Source organism: Gallinula chloropus, assembly GCF_964237585.1.
Source record: "Gallinula chloropus genome assembly, chromosome: 9".
In the NCBI taxonomy this organism is placed as follows: domain Eukaryota; kingdom Metazoa; phylum Chordata; class Aves; order Gruiformes; family Rallidae; genus Gallinula; species Gallinula chloropus.
Window position 1 is genome coordinate 18,643,915 of NC_140094.1, and position 17,915 is coordinate 18,661,829.

At 46.2% G+C, this 17,915-nt stretch overlaps 1 protein-coding gene across 1 annotated transcript in view; it reads left to right on the plus strand.

The window, feature by feature from the left end:
• UACA (uveal autoantigen with coiled-coil domains and ankyrin repeats) overlaps positions 1-17,098 on the plus strand; it is a 31,083-nt gene extending 13,985 nt beyond the window's left edge. The window contains exons 5-19 of the mRNA XM_084268345.1: positions 439-496; positions 1,016-1,086; positions 1,193-1,299; positions 2,164-2,345; positions 2,792-2,829; positions 4,067-4,153; positions 5,244-5,351; positions 6,391-6,423; positions 6,855-6,953; positions 7,154-7,190; positions 8,358-8,410; positions 9,847-12,534; positions 13,165-13,317; positions 14,276-14,341; positions 15,249-17,098. Of these exons, the coding sequence (XP_084124471.1) occupies positions 439-496; positions 1,016-1,086; positions 1,193-1,299; positions 2,164-2,345; positions 2,792-2,829; positions 4,067-4,153; positions 5,244-5,351; positions 6,391-6,423; positions 6,855-6,953; positions 7,154-7,190; positions 8,358-8,410; positions 9,847-12,534; positions 13,165-13,317; positions 14,276-14,341; positions 15,249-15,320 (3,852 nt within the window). The 3' untranslated portion in view covers positions 15,321-17,098. The remainder of the gene's footprint in view (positions 1-438; positions 497-1,015; positions 1,087-1,192; positions 1,300-2,163; positions 2,346-2,791; positions 2,830-4,066; positions 4,154-5,243; positions 5,352-6,390; positions 6,424-6,854; positions 6,954-7,153; positions 7,191-8,357; positions 8,411-9,846; positions 12,535-13,164; positions 13,318-14,275; positions 14,342-15,248) is intronic.
• Positions 17,099-17,915: the final 817 nt, after the last annotated feature.

The window sequence follows — 17,915 nt, forward strand, 5'->3', positions numbered from 1 at the left end:
TTTCCTTATTTATTTCTGGGGCCAGTTTACAATTGCTGGGATGTCTTTGAGCCTCTGCTGGGCTCTCTCCATCTCTTGCCCAGGTGGCCCGTGCCTGCGTGCAGATACATGTGGTACCCTTCCTGTGCCAGTGCTAGTAGTGGTACTCATAGTGAAGGAGTAATGACAGGTAGTGGAGAACTCTCACCACAGTGAACAGTGTTTGGGAAGTCTGTGATGAATTGTGTGTGTTCTCTGCACCCTACAAACTGTGATCATTGTGATTAGAAGGGTAAATCGCACATACCCACAGCTCTGTTTGATGTACAACAGTCTTTTTGCAAGCTACAGACTTACTTTTGTTTTCTGAAGTCACTCTCTATCTCTTTGATTCAACCCTCAAAACATTTCCTGGTTTGGAAGTGCAGTGGGTAACTGGAGTTACGTTTTTTTTAACAGTACAACTGTCCAACAGAGAATGTGGATCTTCAGGGAAGAACTGCTCTTCATGATGCAGGTACAAGGTTTTGTCTGTCTTGTAGCTGTACTATAAAATCTGGATTTTACTGATGGATTAATTTTTAGATGGGTTAAACTGTTTTCTTTAAACTTTGGTGGCTATAGTAGGAGAAAATGGTTTGTGTTGTCGTGACATTTGTCCTCAAACTTATTAACGGACTTAGCAGAGGTTTTGGGTCTGAGTCCCTTCCAATACTTGTAAATTGTCTAGTAAAATCTTAATCAAGTCTCACAAGCTGTGTTTTGGAGTGCTGGTGGTGGTAGGTTAAGATATCTTTACCCTGGGTGGTGTGATGATGACTCCTTATGCTACGTGGTGTCTTGAACCAGACACTGTTGGGCTTTTTGTGTGCTTCTGAGACGGTTGTGTGAGAACTGAGTCAAAACAGAGACCTGAGGAAAAGCCACGCTTTACTTGGCTGCCTGAATTATTGTGGAACAAATATGGCCTGGGAGGTGTTTGGGGTTTCACAGAAGCTATTCTCAGCACCCTGACTTGCTTTCTCTTTCTCCCAAGCTATGTCAGACTGTTCCTCTAGCATACAACTCCTGTGTGATCACGGGGCCTCGGTGAATTCGAAGGACGGAGTAAGTTATCGCTTACAGCGTTCTCCTGCCCAAACTCTGTTACCATCCCTGGGCTTCCTCTGCTTCCTCTCCCTTTCCTGATGTCTGTCCCCCTTCCTCTCTGCAGGACGGGAGGACGCCGCTAGTGCTGGCCACTCAGATGTGCCGTCCCATGGTTTGCCAGCTTCTGATAGACCGCGGAGCGGATGTTAACGCCAGGGACAAACAGAACAGGTAATGTTTGCAGAGCGCTGTCAGGGTGCTGCTGACATTTAAAGGGTACACAGCTGCCCCTTGGCTTCCAGGCTGTGGAATAAATACACTAAATGCAGTGGCAAGAGCCTGGGATTTAGTTTAGAAGTAGATGTGCCAATTCAATAATGCAGGCAGGCTTGGCCTTTTATTGCTTGTCCTTGCAGCTAAATAGAGCTAGGCTTGTTACTGCTGCAGAGATACAGCAGCTGGTGTTAAGGTTTGTCCAGAGCTGCATCTCTCTCCCTTTGGGATCAACATGCAAAATGATGGTGACAAGAGTGGCATTCTGCCAGGAAGTACTGGAGTCACTTTGGAGCTCCTCAGGGGCTAAAGGCCTTGAAATGGTCGGTTGGGTATTCATGGGAGGGTCAGGGAGGTGTTCCTGTCTGTAGGTGCTACTTCTGCCAAGTGTCTCTTGGAGGTTGACTGCCTGGTAGCCAAGGAGTCGGGGACTTGGTTCATGCTCTGAAGCTGGCAAGTGTCTGGGAGGCATTTTCAGGGCTCCCAAGGACTCTCCCAAACATTGGATAAACCTTTTGTCTTGTATCTATTGATGTTTGTATCTATGTAGAGAGGGAGTGAGAGGGCACGTGGTGTTTCAGAGCACTGGGTGGCTCTCAGAGGTTTATGCTGGGCTATTGAACGTGCTGCTGTTACACTTGTTTGCTTTCTAACAAATGCTTGAACTGCTTAAATGACTTCTTAAAGCTTCTCCTGATGGAGGACAGCTTCCTTGACTGGAGTGTCTGTGGTCAGACACAAGTGTTCAAGTGCTTGTATTTCCCTAAGGGTAACGTGTCCACCCCCCCAGCCTCTGAACACCCCCTCTCTCCCCATCCCCAGGACAGCCCTGATGCTGGGCTGTGAATACGGCTGCAAGGACGCAGTAGAAGTTTTGCTCAGGAATGGTGCAGATGTGAGTTTGACTGATGGCCTTGGTCATGACTGTGCTTACTATGCCAGAATTGGTGACAATATTGACATTTTGGCTTTAATAAAAGCTGCCGCTGAGGATTCCAGCAAAGGTAAGGAGGCTGTATTGGTGGCTGTATCTGTTTTCTGTTGCTCTTCCCCTCACAGAATGTGTGTCTCCTCACTTCTGTGTCTTCTCTGTACTCTTTGGAGGGCAGCTGTAGTCCTCTACAATGTGAGGACTGCCTGGTTTTTTTTTGGGGGGGGAAAGATGGCTTTGGGGTTCTGCCTGGGTTTTGTAAAGCTTTTAAGGTTAATGCAGGCTCTGATGCCTCAAGCTATGAATGCTACTGAACCTGGCACTGCAGTATTGATCATAGGGGTTATTCAGCCTTGTCTATGCAGAAGCTTTTTCCTCTATTTGATTAATGGGGGGGGAGGGATTGATTTCTTGATGTGTCCTCCCAAGTTGGACATTTGATTGACGTAGCTGAATGTGTTGCATGGGTCGGATTCAAATGTGGATTTTAACTTCCTGTGTTTGTGGTGCTTTTTTTAGCAAGAGATACCCTGAAGAGAGGGCAGCCCGAGCAAAAGGTAAGGCTGCTGGTGCAAAGCATCTCCTGGGGCTGCTTTTTGAAGGTGTGAGAGGACACAGCGTTAGGAGCTTCAGTTTTTAACACATCGTGCCTTTCAGTTTCCCTTTTGGGGTTAAAAGGGGTCACAGGGGTCAAAACCAGGGGGTTTTGAGCCTGGCTTGTGGCCAGTGTTCATTTTCATTAAGCTTTCTGCTGTCTTGAGCTGGAAATGAGCTAGTGCTGCCCAAGTTGCTGGCTCTTCCCTGTCACTACAGCGCCTCCAAAGCTTGTTCTGCGAAGGCTGGGAGCCTGATAGTCCCAGCATATGGTGGGGACACTGTTCCCAAAAAACAGGTGGGGGAATAAAGCTGAATTGTCTTTACCTTGCCGAGCAAGATTGCTTCCAAGGTTTTTGAATTCAGAATATATCACGCAAAGAAAGATAACAGGGCTGTGGTGCCAGTTTTACTGGGCTTCTCTTTGCTGTGAAACTGGCCTATAAATCACAGAATTATGGGGTTGGAAGGGACCTCAAGAGATCATTGAGTCCAGCCCCCCTGCCAAAGGCAATTAATGAGTAAAATGACCCTCTGTAAGCTACCAGTGAACGTGCAGTATTTTCTTTCCTGACCACTGGCTGATAGAGGATGATGTCATCGTTATAAAATATTCCAAGGTTTTAAAATCTCAAGGTTCATAATCTGACTGAATCCCTGATGCTGCTCCTCAGGCCTGTTCCACATGTAGCATCAATCTTGATGCATGCTGCAGGTCCAACAGAACTCTTCATGGACTTTTGTGCTTCTTGCCACAACTTCATAATGAGATAGAGCTCTGAGACGTGATGGTCAGGTTAAGTCTGTTCAGAGAGGCTTTTGAAGGGGCTCCCAGTCCACAAGTACTGGTGTGACTCTGAAATGGAAAGATGAACTGCTTGCTGCTGGGATGCAGAACACTGTTTGGGTCTTTGGGGGGTTGGGTGGGGTGGTTTAAGGTTGTGCTGTGATGCAAAACTAGTTCAGTATCTTTAAAACTCTTCACTTCCCGTGTGGCTGAGGAGACTGCCTCTGGAATGGGGTGCTGTGCCTGCCTGGTGTGTGCACTCAGGCTTAGGGCTTAGTGAGCTCTCCCTGGGAAGCTGTCTGTCTGTTGTGAGCAGTGGCAGGGTTGTCCCTTGGGGAGGCTGAGAGCAGCCCCTGTCCCCAAAACAGGTGTCTGCAGGAATAGAGTGTAATGCTTTCCTGTTGCAATTCCAGGTAACTCACCTGTCCCAGAAGTGGAGCCGGCTGCGAGCACAGGAGGAGGCAGATGCCAGGCTGTACCCCAAGGAACAGAACGCTCAGGTGAGTGAGGGGGTTTCCCTGACTTGGGGATTCCCAGGTGCAGAATGAGCCCAACACACTAAACTCCAGACGTGCTTGTACGTTCCCGTTAACAGTCCTGTTAAGGAAGGTCATACATACTGCTGTTTACTTAAAACTTAATTGCATGGCTCTGTGAGGTAGCAATTATGCAGATTGGCTCTGAGCTTTTTCAGGAAAAATACACTTGTGTAACAAATAATTGCAAGTCTCTTGATGTCATAACCCTCCCATCCCTTCACCTCCTGCCCACAGCCTGCCCTGGCAGTCAAAGCATCAGGTCACCAACCAAGAGCACTGAGATTTTTATCCTTCTTGGTGAAGAGGAAAAAAACCCCAACCTGTTTTATAATTGTTCTATTAACTAGGATTAATTTTCTCACCTCGTTGCTGTGTCATTACAGTTCTAAGAAAGGCAAGCTGTTTTAAGCTATGGGGAATGAAACACTGAGAAATGGAGGCCTTTGTTCTGAAATCTTTGTAATAAAAGGATAAAGATCTCTAAATACAAGCTCTGTGATTTGAGCTGCAGCAGTTGCTGTGGTTGAGGTGTGTATTATCAGGAGTTAAACAGCCTTTACCAGTTGTGTGTGAGCACTGGGCTGACTGGTGGTGCAGAGACCCATTGTTCTCACGTGTTGCACTTACTGTGAATGGCTGGAGTGATTCTTGTGGCCACCAGAAGAGTTTGCACATGTAAAGGGTGCTGTGAGGCTTTTCCTGGGTTTTGGGACCCCTTCCACATGGGTTACTCTTGGGAGCAGACAGCAGAGGAGCAGCTCTGTGAGTGCTGTCAGCGGTGGATAGGATCTTGCTGTGCTCACGCCTTCAAAACCTGCATGTGCAGTGAGCTGTTTAGAGCCAAAAAGCTTGGAAACTCTGGAGCTTGTGCCTGTGGAAACCTTGGGAATGAGACAGACCTGGAATTAAGGCCACAGGGTCATTAGGGGGTTGGTAGGCAAGGCTCTGTGTCTTGAAGGACTGTTCAAACTGCTGCTTTGGATGCTTTATTTTCTCCCATTGCGTGTAGGGTGGTATTGCCTGGTTTTAATTTTATCTCTTTCTTTTTAAGGAGTTGGAGTTAGAGAATCAAGATTTGAAAGATCGAATGCGAGAGGTGCAGGAAGAGCAAAGGATGCTGCTGGATCAGATCAGTGGGCTGCAGCTGCAGCTGAACGAGGTACAGCCAGTCTTGGAGTAACAGCCATGACCCCAGCCCTGCCAGAGGGCTGGTAGCAGTAGAGGAATGCACATGTAAATAGGACGTGGTGGCTGCTGCTTCCCTGTGAATTATTTCTAGATGTGCCACAGGCATTTAATTCTGCTGCAGAAAGCTTTGGTCTTGTAATAATCATCAGAAGGTGAGGAGTTGTGTTACCTTCCCTTGCTGATGCTCCTGACTGCAAATGATAGCTGTAAATGTTGCTGCTTGGTGGTGGAGTGTGAGCCATGAGGTGTTCTGGGACGGTGTGCTTGGGGGAGTAAACTTCATCAGCACAACTGAAGGGAGGTGTTGTGTGTGGGTACTTTCACAGCTGCTGCTTCCCTTCTGGCTGTTGTCGTAGTGGAAGCAGAGAGAACGAGCTTCTCTTGGCAAAGATGGAAACAAGGGGTTTCAACTGGGCTCATCTAGATTTTCTCACCCAAATCTGAACCTTTGTTTTGAAAAAAAAAAAAGAAAAATCCCCCTTCTTGGAGGCCTAAATACAACCAGTGTAACTGAGGAAGAGAATAGAAATAGGATATTTTTTTGTGCTTTGTGGAGGGCTCACATTTGTTCCTTGGCTGTATTTTTTCAGGAAGTGTCTGCAGCTTTCCCTGAGTGTGGCATGTGGATAGAAAGAATATTTCTCCTGGCAATCATTTGGCTTCTCTGAGCTTCTCTGAAGCACTGCCTCTCTAAAACAGGCAAACAAACCCCACAAACTCACTCCCTTAGTATTAAGCTTCCAAAATCAGCAAACTTGTACTGAGAAACTGTACCCTTCTGCCTCAGGGTGTATAAGCTGGGTAACTAAAAGGGTGTTCCAGCATCCTGGTATGACACCAAGAGGTGTTGCTCTCAGACACCTGTAGCTGTCCTTTTGTTCCCTCTCTTACCAGCGGTTAAGTGGGGGGCAGTCAGAACTAGGGTAGAACTGTGTGTGAGCCCCTTAACCCTTCCTGGAAAAATGATTTGTGGGGGAATCTTTTTTTTTTTTTTCTTGTTATTTTTGCAGGAGCAAATGTTTGCAGATGAGCTTGAAAATGAGGTATGCTCCATCACCTTAAAGCCTCTCAGAGCCCTGGAGTAGGGGAAGCACCTATCGTGTTGCAGTGGTGGTATTTAAAGCTAGAGAGAGAAATGCTCAGCACTTGCCTCACTACAAACAATATATGTCATCCCCTTTAAAGCAGACTTTATATTATCTCTGTTTGGTGACTTTCAGAAAGTAATGCAAAGCTAATAAATGCAAATGAATGAAACCATAGCAAATGATGTGCATGTTCCCTGGGCTCGTTCTTCCAGACCCCTCTTGCAGGGGAACAACGTTGTGGAAGAACTTCAGAATCAAAAATTTAGGGATTCTTTTAGTGCTGATCTTGGTTGAAATTCTCCCTAAACTTTTGAAAAAGTTGCTTGAGACCTTATAAATGTGGCCAGTCATGTGGTTTTGGCTATTTGGCGCTCTTTCTCTTTCAGAAAGATGAGTTGAAGAGAATCCTAACTACCAAGGAAAAACAGCAGGAAGAAAGCTTAAGAACTATTGAAGCTCTCAAAGCTAAACTCAAATATTATGAAGTACGTTCACTGATTTGAAATGTAATACAGCAGTCAATACTTACAGCAGTAAATAGTTAAGCAGTCTTAAATTGCTGGAAGTCTTAAATGATTGTCACCTTGTCAAAGCTTCCCCTGCCCTTTAGTCCTTTGCTTAACATCTGGTAAAGATTCAAAATGCATTTTCAGCTTGATTTTTGTTTCTTGCTGCTTGCTTTCAGGTTGACTTTGTGGGGTCTGGAAGTAACTTTGGTAATAGTAAGTATAATTAATTCTTCCCATGCTTGATGCTCTGTTAGAATACACAGAGGCTGGTTTTTGCCAACCTTTGTCAGTCATAACTGTGGCCAAGCACAACGTGTGTGTCCTCACTTCAGCCCTTGGGACAGTCAGCTGGCCTCTGCTGTGCTTGTACCCCAGAGCTCAGTGTGCCTGTGCTTGGTCTTGCTTCTGAGTGACTGGTCTGGTGACACACACATCGTAAACGCCGTGTTCTCCACAGAGAACAAGCTGAGCCAGGTCTGTGCTCCAAGGGGAGGTTTCCCCTTCCCACTCTTCGTATCCTACCCCTCACACCTGGCCTATGTCCAGACAGTGATGGTCAGCATGCAAGCTGTTTCTGTTTGTTAGAAACAGTTCTGTTTCCAGAAATCAAAGTCTCAGACTCACAGAGCTGTAGGGGCTGGAAGGGACCTCCAGAGCCCATTGGGTCCAACCCCCTGCCAAAGCAGGGTCCCTAGGACAGGGCACACAGGGCGGTGTCCAGATGGGGCTGGAATCTCTCCAGAGAAGGAGACTCCACACCCCCTGGGCAGCCTGTCCCAGGGCTCCCTCACCGGGAAGAAGTTCTTCCCCAGATTGGTGTGGAACTCCCTGTGCTCCAACTTGAGGCCGTCGCCCCTTGTCCTGTCCCCACAGACACTGAGAAGAGGCTGGACGTTTCCCCTGTGTCCCACACTTGAGATATTTATAAGCATTAGTAAGATCCCCTCTTAGCCACCTTTTCTCAGGTCTGAACAGCATCTTTTGCATCTGACTTGGTTCCAGGCCTGTCTTGCACTTGTGCAACTTAAAACGTTACCTCTCCTGCCATGAGCTGTTGGGCTGCCTGTTGGGAGGGATCACGTATTAGGAGTGCAAAGGGATGCTTCTCCCTGCTATGCTCATGTGCAGACCTGCAGCTTTCATTGCTGATTTGCAGAGCAGTCCCATGCCTGCTCAGGCAGGGCTGGCCTGCTTTTATTTAGTCAGAGTTTGTCCAGACTTAATCAAGAAGTTGTTTTAATGCTGAGTATTTAAGGGCCAGCCTGCAGCCCAGCAGAGTCCCATGGAGCAGGAAAAGGTTAGGAAGGAGCCCTGTAGCTGCTGTGATCGTGTGTTACTGTTTGAAACAGAGACTAAATGCTGTCTGCTTTGACAATCTAGGAAAAGAAGATTTATTACTTAAGCAAGGGCAGCTGTTTGCTGTGGAATCCCAGGTAAGAAACACTTTGCTGTTTGAGAGTTGACAAGTAGTTACCTTGGGAAAGCCAAATACACTTCCAAACGTGAAACACACCTCTGACAGCATCCTCTGCAGTGCTCCTCTGCTGCGGGTATCCCGAGCTGCTGGTGCCCTCTAGAGTTACGTGGGTGACACAGCTGGAAGTCCCTGACACTGGTGAGGGCGGAGGGTTTGCGAGTGCTTCAGCAGCCTCCCTGGTCACCGGGCAGCATAAAGTGCAGTTGGGTTTTCGTATCCGTGACTCTTTGCTGCTTTAAATTCCGGTACAATTCGGCAGACCTCATTTGCCTGCCGGCAATACCATGATTTCTGATAGCTTGCTACCATTTAAAGTCATGATTTGGTTAGGAACAAGGTCCACCAGCCCCTTACAGCAGCTCCTAAGAAATAGGGATTGGTCTTAAGAGCCAGGATGTTCTGACACTTGAGTATTTCAGTTGTGGTGCTTCCAGCAGAGAGTGCTGGCCAGGAGGAAGCTGTGCCTCCTAGGCTTTCTCACCAGGCTTCACTGATACCTGTCCCCTGCATGTTCTGCTGGTAGCACAGAAAATTCCAGGTCCTTCCCCAGTGTTTTAATAAGGTTATCCAGCAGTTGGGGGGTTTTCTGGTCTTAGTTGAAGTTCAAAATGTGGGGATGTGAAATTCCATAAAAAAAGGGGTGGGGGGGGATAGGTGAGGGTGGGTACAAAAAGCCAGCTGACAGACAAGCCCAAGCAGTGTCCCATGTGGGAATTAAGTGGCTTCAGGCTGGTCCTACTCAGAAGCTGAGTGCTGCTTTCTGGTCCTCAGCACGGGCATGAGGTGTCAGGGCAAGCCTGTGCCATGGAACAGCCAGCACGATTGCTGGCTTGGCAGTGAAGGCCATGTGGCAGGAGGGCAAAACTGGTGAGGTTTGGGGTTTTTTTTTGGTGTGGTTTGCTTTTTACTTTATTCTTGAAAGATCCTTTGCTGGACAGTAAACTGGACTGTTTTCCTCAGCCTTTTCAGAGCAAAGGTTGTTATAACTGTGACTCTGTTCTGATGCCTTGTAAAATTATTTTCACATGCTTGAGAGATGGGGGAACTCTTAGATTAATAAATTTCTTCTAGCAGGGGTGTGACTAAATATAAAGAACAAGGGAAATGACTACCCTGTACCTGCACTTTAATGTCAGCAGGGTCAGATGGTTGGGAAGAGTGATGTGGAGCTCTGTTCAAGGCTTTGTTGTATAAGATGGGTAAGGAGAGATTTGTGTGTCTAAAAAAAAAAATGTAACACTCTCAAATGTTCTATTGATGTAGGATTAAGATAGTCATAGGAGGATTCATATATATATATATATATATATATATATATATATATATATATATATATATATGACTTGTTGAACCTGTAAACAGGCATCTGCTTTTGTTCCCATTTATCTTCAGTCCAGGTCAATGCTGAGACCTCTGGAGCTCTCTGTGCCAAACCAATCACTGGATTCAGAGAAGGAAGCTCTGAAGAAAGAACTTGACAACATGAGGGCCTGCTATGGAGCAGCCAAAGAAGAAATCAGCAAGCTGCAGCGAGAGCTGTCTCACAAGGAGTCTGAATGCAACGCTCTGGCGTCGGAGTGCGAAAGAACCAGGGTGGAATCTGATGGACAGATAAAACAACTGGAGGATGCTTTAAAAGATGTGCAGAAGAGGATGTTTGACTCAGAAGGCAAAGTTAAGCAAATGCAGACCCACTTTCTTGCTCTGAAAGATCACCTGACTAACGAAGCTGCTTTGGGAAACAGTAAGCTCGCCGAGGAGCTGAAGGATCAGTTGAAAGAGATGAAAACAAAGTATGAAGGAGCCTCTGCTGAAGTGGGTAAACTGAGGAACCAGATTAAGCAGAATGAATTGCTGGTGGTGGAATTCAAGAGGGATGAAGGAAGGCTAGTGGAGGAAAATAAAAGGTTGCAGAAGGAACTTGTTAAGTTGGAGATGGAGCGAGATAAAAGGGGAAGAAGTGTTGTGGAGTTAGAAGGGCAGCTCAAAGAAACAGCAGCAAAGTTAGCCTGCTCTGTAACTTCAGAGACATTTGAAAACATGAAGAGTTTGTTGTCAAATGAAGCGAATGAGAAGGCGAGGAAGTTAGCAGAGATGGAAGGAGAGCGTGACAAGCTGCAGGCAGAGATTCTGCTTTTAAAGAGGGAATCAGAGAGTCAGAAAGCTGAACTTGCTCAGCATGTCAAGCCAGAAGAGCACGAACAAATGAGGAGTGGGCTTGAGCAAAAAAATGAGGAACTTGGGAAGACAATTTCTGAATTATCACAGAAGAATCAGGCTCTGCAGAAGGAATTGGAAAGGCTGCAGGTCGATAACAAGGTGCTTAAGCAGCAAATCCAAATGCTGAAAACTGAAATTAAAAGCCAGAATGTGCCTTTAAAAATTCATGAGGAATTGAAGAAAACAAATGATCAGGCAGTTGGTGACCTGACCAAGAAGCTTTTTGAAGTAACAAAGAAGTACAACGAAAGCAAAGAAGAAGCTGAGAAGCTGCTGGCAGAGAACAACCACCTCAGCGAGAATATCGGCCGCTTCCAAGCTGTGTACCTGTCTCCAGAGCAGCACAAAAAAGAAGTGGAAGCTTTAAAATCTAATGGTCTTGAACTTGAAAAGCAGCTTGCTGAGCTTCAGAGAAAATACGCTGATGAGCAAGCACAAGTGTGCAAGCTCGCCTCTGAAAACGCAGCCATAAGAGAGACTCTCAGGGACCAGTATGTGCTGGCTACAACTCATGAGGAGATTAAAACAGCCTTGACTAACACCTTGGAGAAGACTAACGGGGAGCTGTCAGATCTGAAGGGAAAAACTGAAGAGATAAAGCAGGAATTCCTGAGGGTAACCGAAGAAAACGCAGCTTTGAAAAGCGAGGTGGAACTCTTGCAGAATCAATTACAGACCGAGTATGTAAGTTTAAAAGATCATGAAACTACAGTGAGTACTCTAAATAGCAGCATGCTGGAACTCCAGGAGAACAATGCTGCAATTATGGCTGAATATAAGAGGGGTCAAGAAGAAATCTTCCACTTGCATGCAGAAATTGAAGCCCAGAAGAAGGAACTTGACACGATTCAAGAGTGCATCAAGTCAAAATACGCCCCAGTTGCCTCCTTTGAAGACAGAAAGCAAAGCCTCGAAGCTGCAGTGAAGGACTTAGAAGCGCAGTTGCAGGAGCAGATGCAAAAGTGCAGAGAAAGTGAGGAGGAGAACAAGAAGTGCAGGCAGGAGAATGAGGAGCTCAAAAATGGCATCCTGTCCATCCAAACCGACTTGCAGCAGAACTATATCCTTGTGGAGAAATCCCGAGAGATGGAAAACACATTCGCAAGCACAATGGGGGAGCTGAATAAGCAGCTGAGGGAATTGCTGCAGAAATATGCAGGTAACCAAGAGGAGAAGGATGAGCTTCAAGAGGGTACCAAGCAGCCTGAAACTCTGCAGGCTCAGCCCCTTTCAGGAGGAGAAATTGAAGCCTTGAAGGCTCTTGGTCACACGATGGAGGATCTAAAGGAAGCCCTCCAAAGTAAGAAGGAACATTACGACAAAGAAATGCTGAAAGTAGGAGAACTACAGCAGGAATTGTCAGGCCTAAAAGAGTCTTCAGTACCTTTGGTAGAATATACACAGATGAAGGAGTTGCTGGAACAAGAGATTGTAGCGGTCAGAAACAGCTTGAAAGAAAAGGAAGAAGAAAACCAAGTTAAAACCGAGGAGATCTTGAAGTTGCAGTCTGAGATTCACCTGACTCAGCGAGCCTTAACAGACCTGGAGAGCAAAGATGTGGTTGATGTGTCAGAATACACCTCCATGAAATGTGCTCTGGAGGCCCAGATTAACAGCATAGCTGAAAACTTGTCCCATATGAATAAAAAGTATGAGGAAGCATGTGAGGAGGCCTTGCAAGCTAGAAAGAGTGAGCTTTCTTTAAAGGATGAAAAGGAGCTGCTCCAGTTACGGAGTTGCAGCATTGAGCAAGAAATTAAAGACCAGAAAGAAAGGTGTGATAAATCATTGACAACAATTATTGACTTGCAGAAGAGAATACAGGAGTCTGCCAAGCAGGTGGAAGCCAAGGATAACAAGGTAGGATATTGGAGAACTCTTACCCCTAACTGGAGATGGCAGGAGCATGAACTAGATATCAAATATAATTACTGAAGTCTTCATATACGGCTTTGTGTCGGATCATTAGGTACCCAGGGCTGGCCTGGAGCTGCTCAGGTGAAGTCCTGGCTTTGGTTGCACTATACTATGTTTTTTCTAATTCCTTGTGTGCTTTGGGCATCGTGTGGTATTGCAAAGTTCTGAGCTGAGTTTCAGACTTTTGGGCCATAAGCTCATTCTTCCACTGGAGCTGTAGTCATTTAGCATCCCTGGCTCTCCTCCTGCCTGTTCGCTGTCCTTTCCAGAAGTTAGACCCAGAATATCCTTAGAGCAGAGGTGGTTTCTGTTGCTGGCTGACCTTCAGGGTCAATGCCTCCACACCTTACAGACTTCAGTGCTGGGAAGCAGAATGTGAACCAGAGGTACCATGTTGTGGAAATGAAGTCCTCTGTCTCTGCAGAGTCTCTTGGCCACTGATGGCAAGCTGGGACAAAGACCCTCTGATGCTTGCTGATCTTCACCAGTTTCATAAAAATGTTGGAAGAGCATTGGTTTCAGCAGGTGAGGCATCCTGGAATGATGACTTTCTGTGTGTTTTTTTCCTTGCAGATAACAGAACTGCTCAATGATGTGGAGCGGCTAAAACAAGCCCTTAATGGCTTGTCTCAGCTGACATACACCTCTGGGATTCCTTCCAAGAGGCAGAACCAGCAGGTTGAGATGCTCCAGAACCAAGTGAAGACACTGCAGCAGCAGCTGGCTGTAAGTACTTGTGCAGGGCCTGAAGTAACCATGTCTGACCCATACAGGCATTGCTTACAGCTGCTTTACAGAGAGGGGCCTGGGGCTGGCTGGAGGCCTGGACCTCAAAACGAGCAGATGCACAGATGTGTTTTTTTCCTTGGCTGCTTGCTTCTCTGTGAATTTGTCTCTTCTTCCTTCTGCATGTTGCAACATTTGGGAACTTCTCCAGATAGAAAGGAGACAGCGTTTAGAGGGAATTTGTGCTTACACCAGGCTGCTGGTTCATGCTGAGACCATTTCTGGGTGCGAGTTCCAACTTAGTGTTTTCTTGCAAAAACCCCTCAGCTGTGTATGTTCTCACTTGAGGAGTGAGTGAGGTGGTCCTTCCATAACAGATTGGCTCTGTGTTCCCTGACCTGCAAACACCAGGTCTTGCTGATCAGTCAGTACTGCCTGTAGAGGGGAACACTGTATGGTAGGTGCTGGATTTTGGGCACAGGCGTGTTTGTGGCTGCTGTGACTTCAATGAAGCTTAAAGTTAACTCACTTTGTTTGCATACACAGCTTTATTCCTAAGGCTGTACAGAAGTAGGATATATCTTTAGTAATATTGGCAAGGGTATATTGCACCCTTATAAGGCAAAGCAGTCTTAAATTGTGTGGTTTTAACCAGATAATAGCTGATGCTGCTGATGAAACAAGTTTTCAGGCTTGGCACTGGGGCTGGTGCACTGGATCAGCCTGTGTCTGATGGCAAAGCAATGTTGCTGGAAGGCTGCAGCTAAGCAGTAAAAAAAGTGAAGCAGTGACTTCTTTTTTCCCTTGTGTGATGGAGGGGATATAGCTAACTTGAACCTTGAAATTCTGCTTGGGCTAGTCTGTAAGTACCCAAAACCAGGCCCACAAAGTTGGAAATAGGCAAGACTAGATGTTAAATTTAATGACTTCACCTCCTCTTCCTTTCTTCTCTTTATAGGATGCGCAGAGGCAGCACCAAGAGGTCGTTTCAGTTTATCGGACACATCTTCTTAGTGCTGTGCAGGTATGACAGGCCCTGTTCAGACTGTTTTGCTGTCATCTCGGTGTGTTGGTTCTTCAGGCTACCTTTCTAACTGCCCTACTGGAAGACCTCAAATATAAATAAACTAGCATCAAGGACCTGTTTCCATGTTGGGAGCTGTAATTTAGAACAAGAAAGCAAACGCACACCCCAGCTGTAGTCTTACTGTGCCGTGTTCCTGCTGCTGTGTGTCTGTGTGTGACCACTGACAGTGATAGCCTGCTCTGAAGGGGGGTGGTGTCTGCTGATGTCAGCTGTTAATTCTGCATCATCCCAGGTAATTCTGGAGAGTCGTTGGGTAGAAGTTGGAAGCTTAATGCAGATAGATCCAGTGGCTTTCACTGAACAAAGAGCTGACCAGCCTGTTCGTGTCTAACGCCTTGGGATACTTAAGCAGGCAAAAGAGGGATTGTTGCTGTAGCAGCTGGCTGTGGAGCCATAGAATCATAGAATAGACTAGTCTGGGTTGGAAGGGACCCCAAGGATCACAGAGCTCCAACCCCCTGCCACAGGCAGGGCCACCAACCTCCAGGCCTGGAGCTACACAAGGTTGCCCAGGGCCCCATCCAACCTGGCCTTGAACACCCCCAGGGATGGGGCACCCACCCCTTCTCTGGGCAGCCCATTCCAGGGGACAGGAGCAGTAATTTCTTCCCACATCATTGTTTTGTAACACAAGCTGCTGTGTTGGAGGGGCAGACCCTTTTTTCTTTCATGAGGAGTGAAATAACAGGGTGCCTAAAATATCTCAGGCTTTCCCAAAGCAGTGAAAATAACCAGTGAGTTAAGACTGCTGGGTAACCTTAAAGCATCTTCAGATACTAGCGGTGGATGGTTGGCACTTCATGGGACTGCTTAACTTTTTCTTTTAACTCTTTGCTTGCTCTAGGGCCACATGGATGAAGATGTCCAAGCTGCTTTACTACAGATCATTCGCATGAGACAGGGGCTCGTTTGCTGACGAGCTTAGTGCTGTTGGTCTGGAAGGCGGCTGCATCTTGCAGGAGTGATTACAGTAGCAATAACCTCTGTGAGATTTATGTGGTGGTGATGATGATGATATGGCTGCAATTAGAATCTCCAAATAGGAAACAACTTACAAAGCTGAAATATTTTTCTTATAAAACAGTAAGATAGGGTGACACTACTTTGGTTAGGGTGATAAAAGGTGTAGGAGGTCTTTTCAAATTGGTGTGCAAGCTGACTGTCAAAATGATGACATGGTAGTTAAATTATTTTAATGTCTGATTGACCACTTAGTAAAGCAAGGCCTATACCTAGAAACTCCTGTTTATCCTAGAACTTGAACTCTCATGGTGTGGTTAATAATAAACCATGTTTGGCTGAGCTTGGCTAAGTATTGTAGCAGTGTGTCTCCTTTAATGGTTAAGAGAAAGCAGCTGCTTTGTCATATAGGCTGATGGAGACATACTAAGGTGTATCAAGGTATGGTGAGGCAGCTGCATAGGCAGAGGGAAGGTGTTTAGGGGTGTGTTGTGACTTGGCTGGCCAAGTTACTGAGTTATTTAAATGCAGTTGTAGTGCCTTGGCTTTTTGCAACACTGACAAATCGGGGTTTCCATCCAAACACTAAGAACTTCTACATTTGCATCCCCCATGGCTTCCCACAGATGTGCTGTAGCACTGGGTACTGTAGGCTAAACAGCAGGACTGGAGCATCGTGGCTTGCAGGGCAGCCTTTGGATCTCAGTAGTCCTGCATTATCTCCTCCTTCATTAGCCCTTGTGAGGCTGAGCAGCTCCTTAGGCTGTATGCTAGATAATTCCAAATGCTGTCTCATGCAAGCTGAAGGTATTTTCCTCTCAGCTGTAAATGATGTACTATAACCTTATTTATGGGGAAAGATGCAAATAGCAAGGGTTAATGGAACGAGAAGTTTTACCCGCTGGGAATCTGCCTGCTAAACAAGACTGGGCTGTATTTTAAACTGAAGGGCAATGTTCCCCCAAGTAAGTTGTTTTATGAAAGAAAACCTGAAATTTGGGACTATTCAAAGGGATTAATTAAAGAGCCTGATAATCTGTGCGGCTGTTTTAATAGAGCAAACGGTGCACGAGCTCTCTGTGGCTGTGTTAACTTGCTCTGCCTGGCTGAAAGCATTTACCTGTCACTGCCAAGGGGGAGCCTGGCATCTCGATGCAGAGGATCCATTAGGATCTTTGGTGACTGGAGACTCCCTTCCTCTTCCATGGTCCTGAAAAACATGGACTTTAGTCAGGCTGCTGAGTTCTCTGCTCCTTGCTAACTGGGCTTCCCAACAACCTGTACCTCGCAGGCTCTTAGTCTCCTGGGTTTTTTTTTAGTAGTATTATGTTTGTTTCCCTTTTTGACCCTTTTTTGGCAGAATCTTGTTGTGGGATTGAAGAGAACTGCCACAGAGAAGGATACAGCCTCAGCAATGAATGTGCAGGGCAGTTTTTATTATAGAAATACACTTAATATATTTACTAAATCTGTGTCTGTAGTTAAACAGATCTGCTGCTTTCCTTTAATTCCTTAGAGGACTATTACAGAAAACATCTCAGTATATATATGTTCCTTTTTAGTCAGATTCTTTTTATGGTTGCATTACTTGAAGCTCTGATTAGAGAGGATTAGTTTTGATATACTAACTTGGGCATATTTTGATACTGTATGTTTCCATGCTGAGGGAGCTCTATGTATGTTTTTCTAAATTCTCCCCTACTATATTATCAATAAAATGTTTTCTTCTTTGTTTATTGTAGTGGTCAATTCTGTAAAAGGTAAAGAAATGTAAATAGCTGGGTAGAATAGTCTGGGTAGTGAAGGCTCTTGAACTCCTTTGAAAACTCTGTCGTACCAGGGAACAGGGGTTGGGGTTTGGATGTCTGCTGGGATTGCTGGGTTTTTCTCTCTGCTTCCAGAGCTTGTGGGTGGTATAACTTTGGTGACTGGGGCCTTGAAGCTCCTACCAGTGAATTCTGGGCCACTTCTGCACCCAGGAGTCAGCAGGTTTGGGGGTGAGCTGCTGAAGGCTGCTACTGCTTTTAACGGAACCTTGTTCCCTGACCAGCTCACGCTGCAGCAGAACTCCTGGGCACTGCCAAAGCCCCTTCATTTGGTGTGACTGGAGGTGAAGTTTCTCTAGCTTCACCATGAGCTCAACTTGGTCTTGGCTGTTTTGCTTCATCTTGTCCAGCCAGTGGGATGTGGAAATGGGGAGGGCTGTGATGTTGTTGGGGTATGGACAGTGCAGGTGAAACGGTGCTGAAGGAATGGCTGGAATCCCAGCATCACAGGGTTGGAAAAGCCCTTTAAGCTCATCATGTCCAATTGTTCCTGTCCTGTGCTGACCCATTTTCCTGAGCACATCCTTTCCTTGTCTGTTAAACACACCCAGGGGTGGGGACTCAGCCAGTGCCACATCCCCACAACTTTTTCAGGGCAGAGTTGCCCAGTTGTACATCCTGTGTAGCAGTGGTTTGGTAGCACATCGGTGTGTAGCTGCATCGTGGAGGAGTGGTGCTGTGGAGCTTTTCCCAGCTTGCTGTGAGGAGTTTGAATGGCCCTTTGC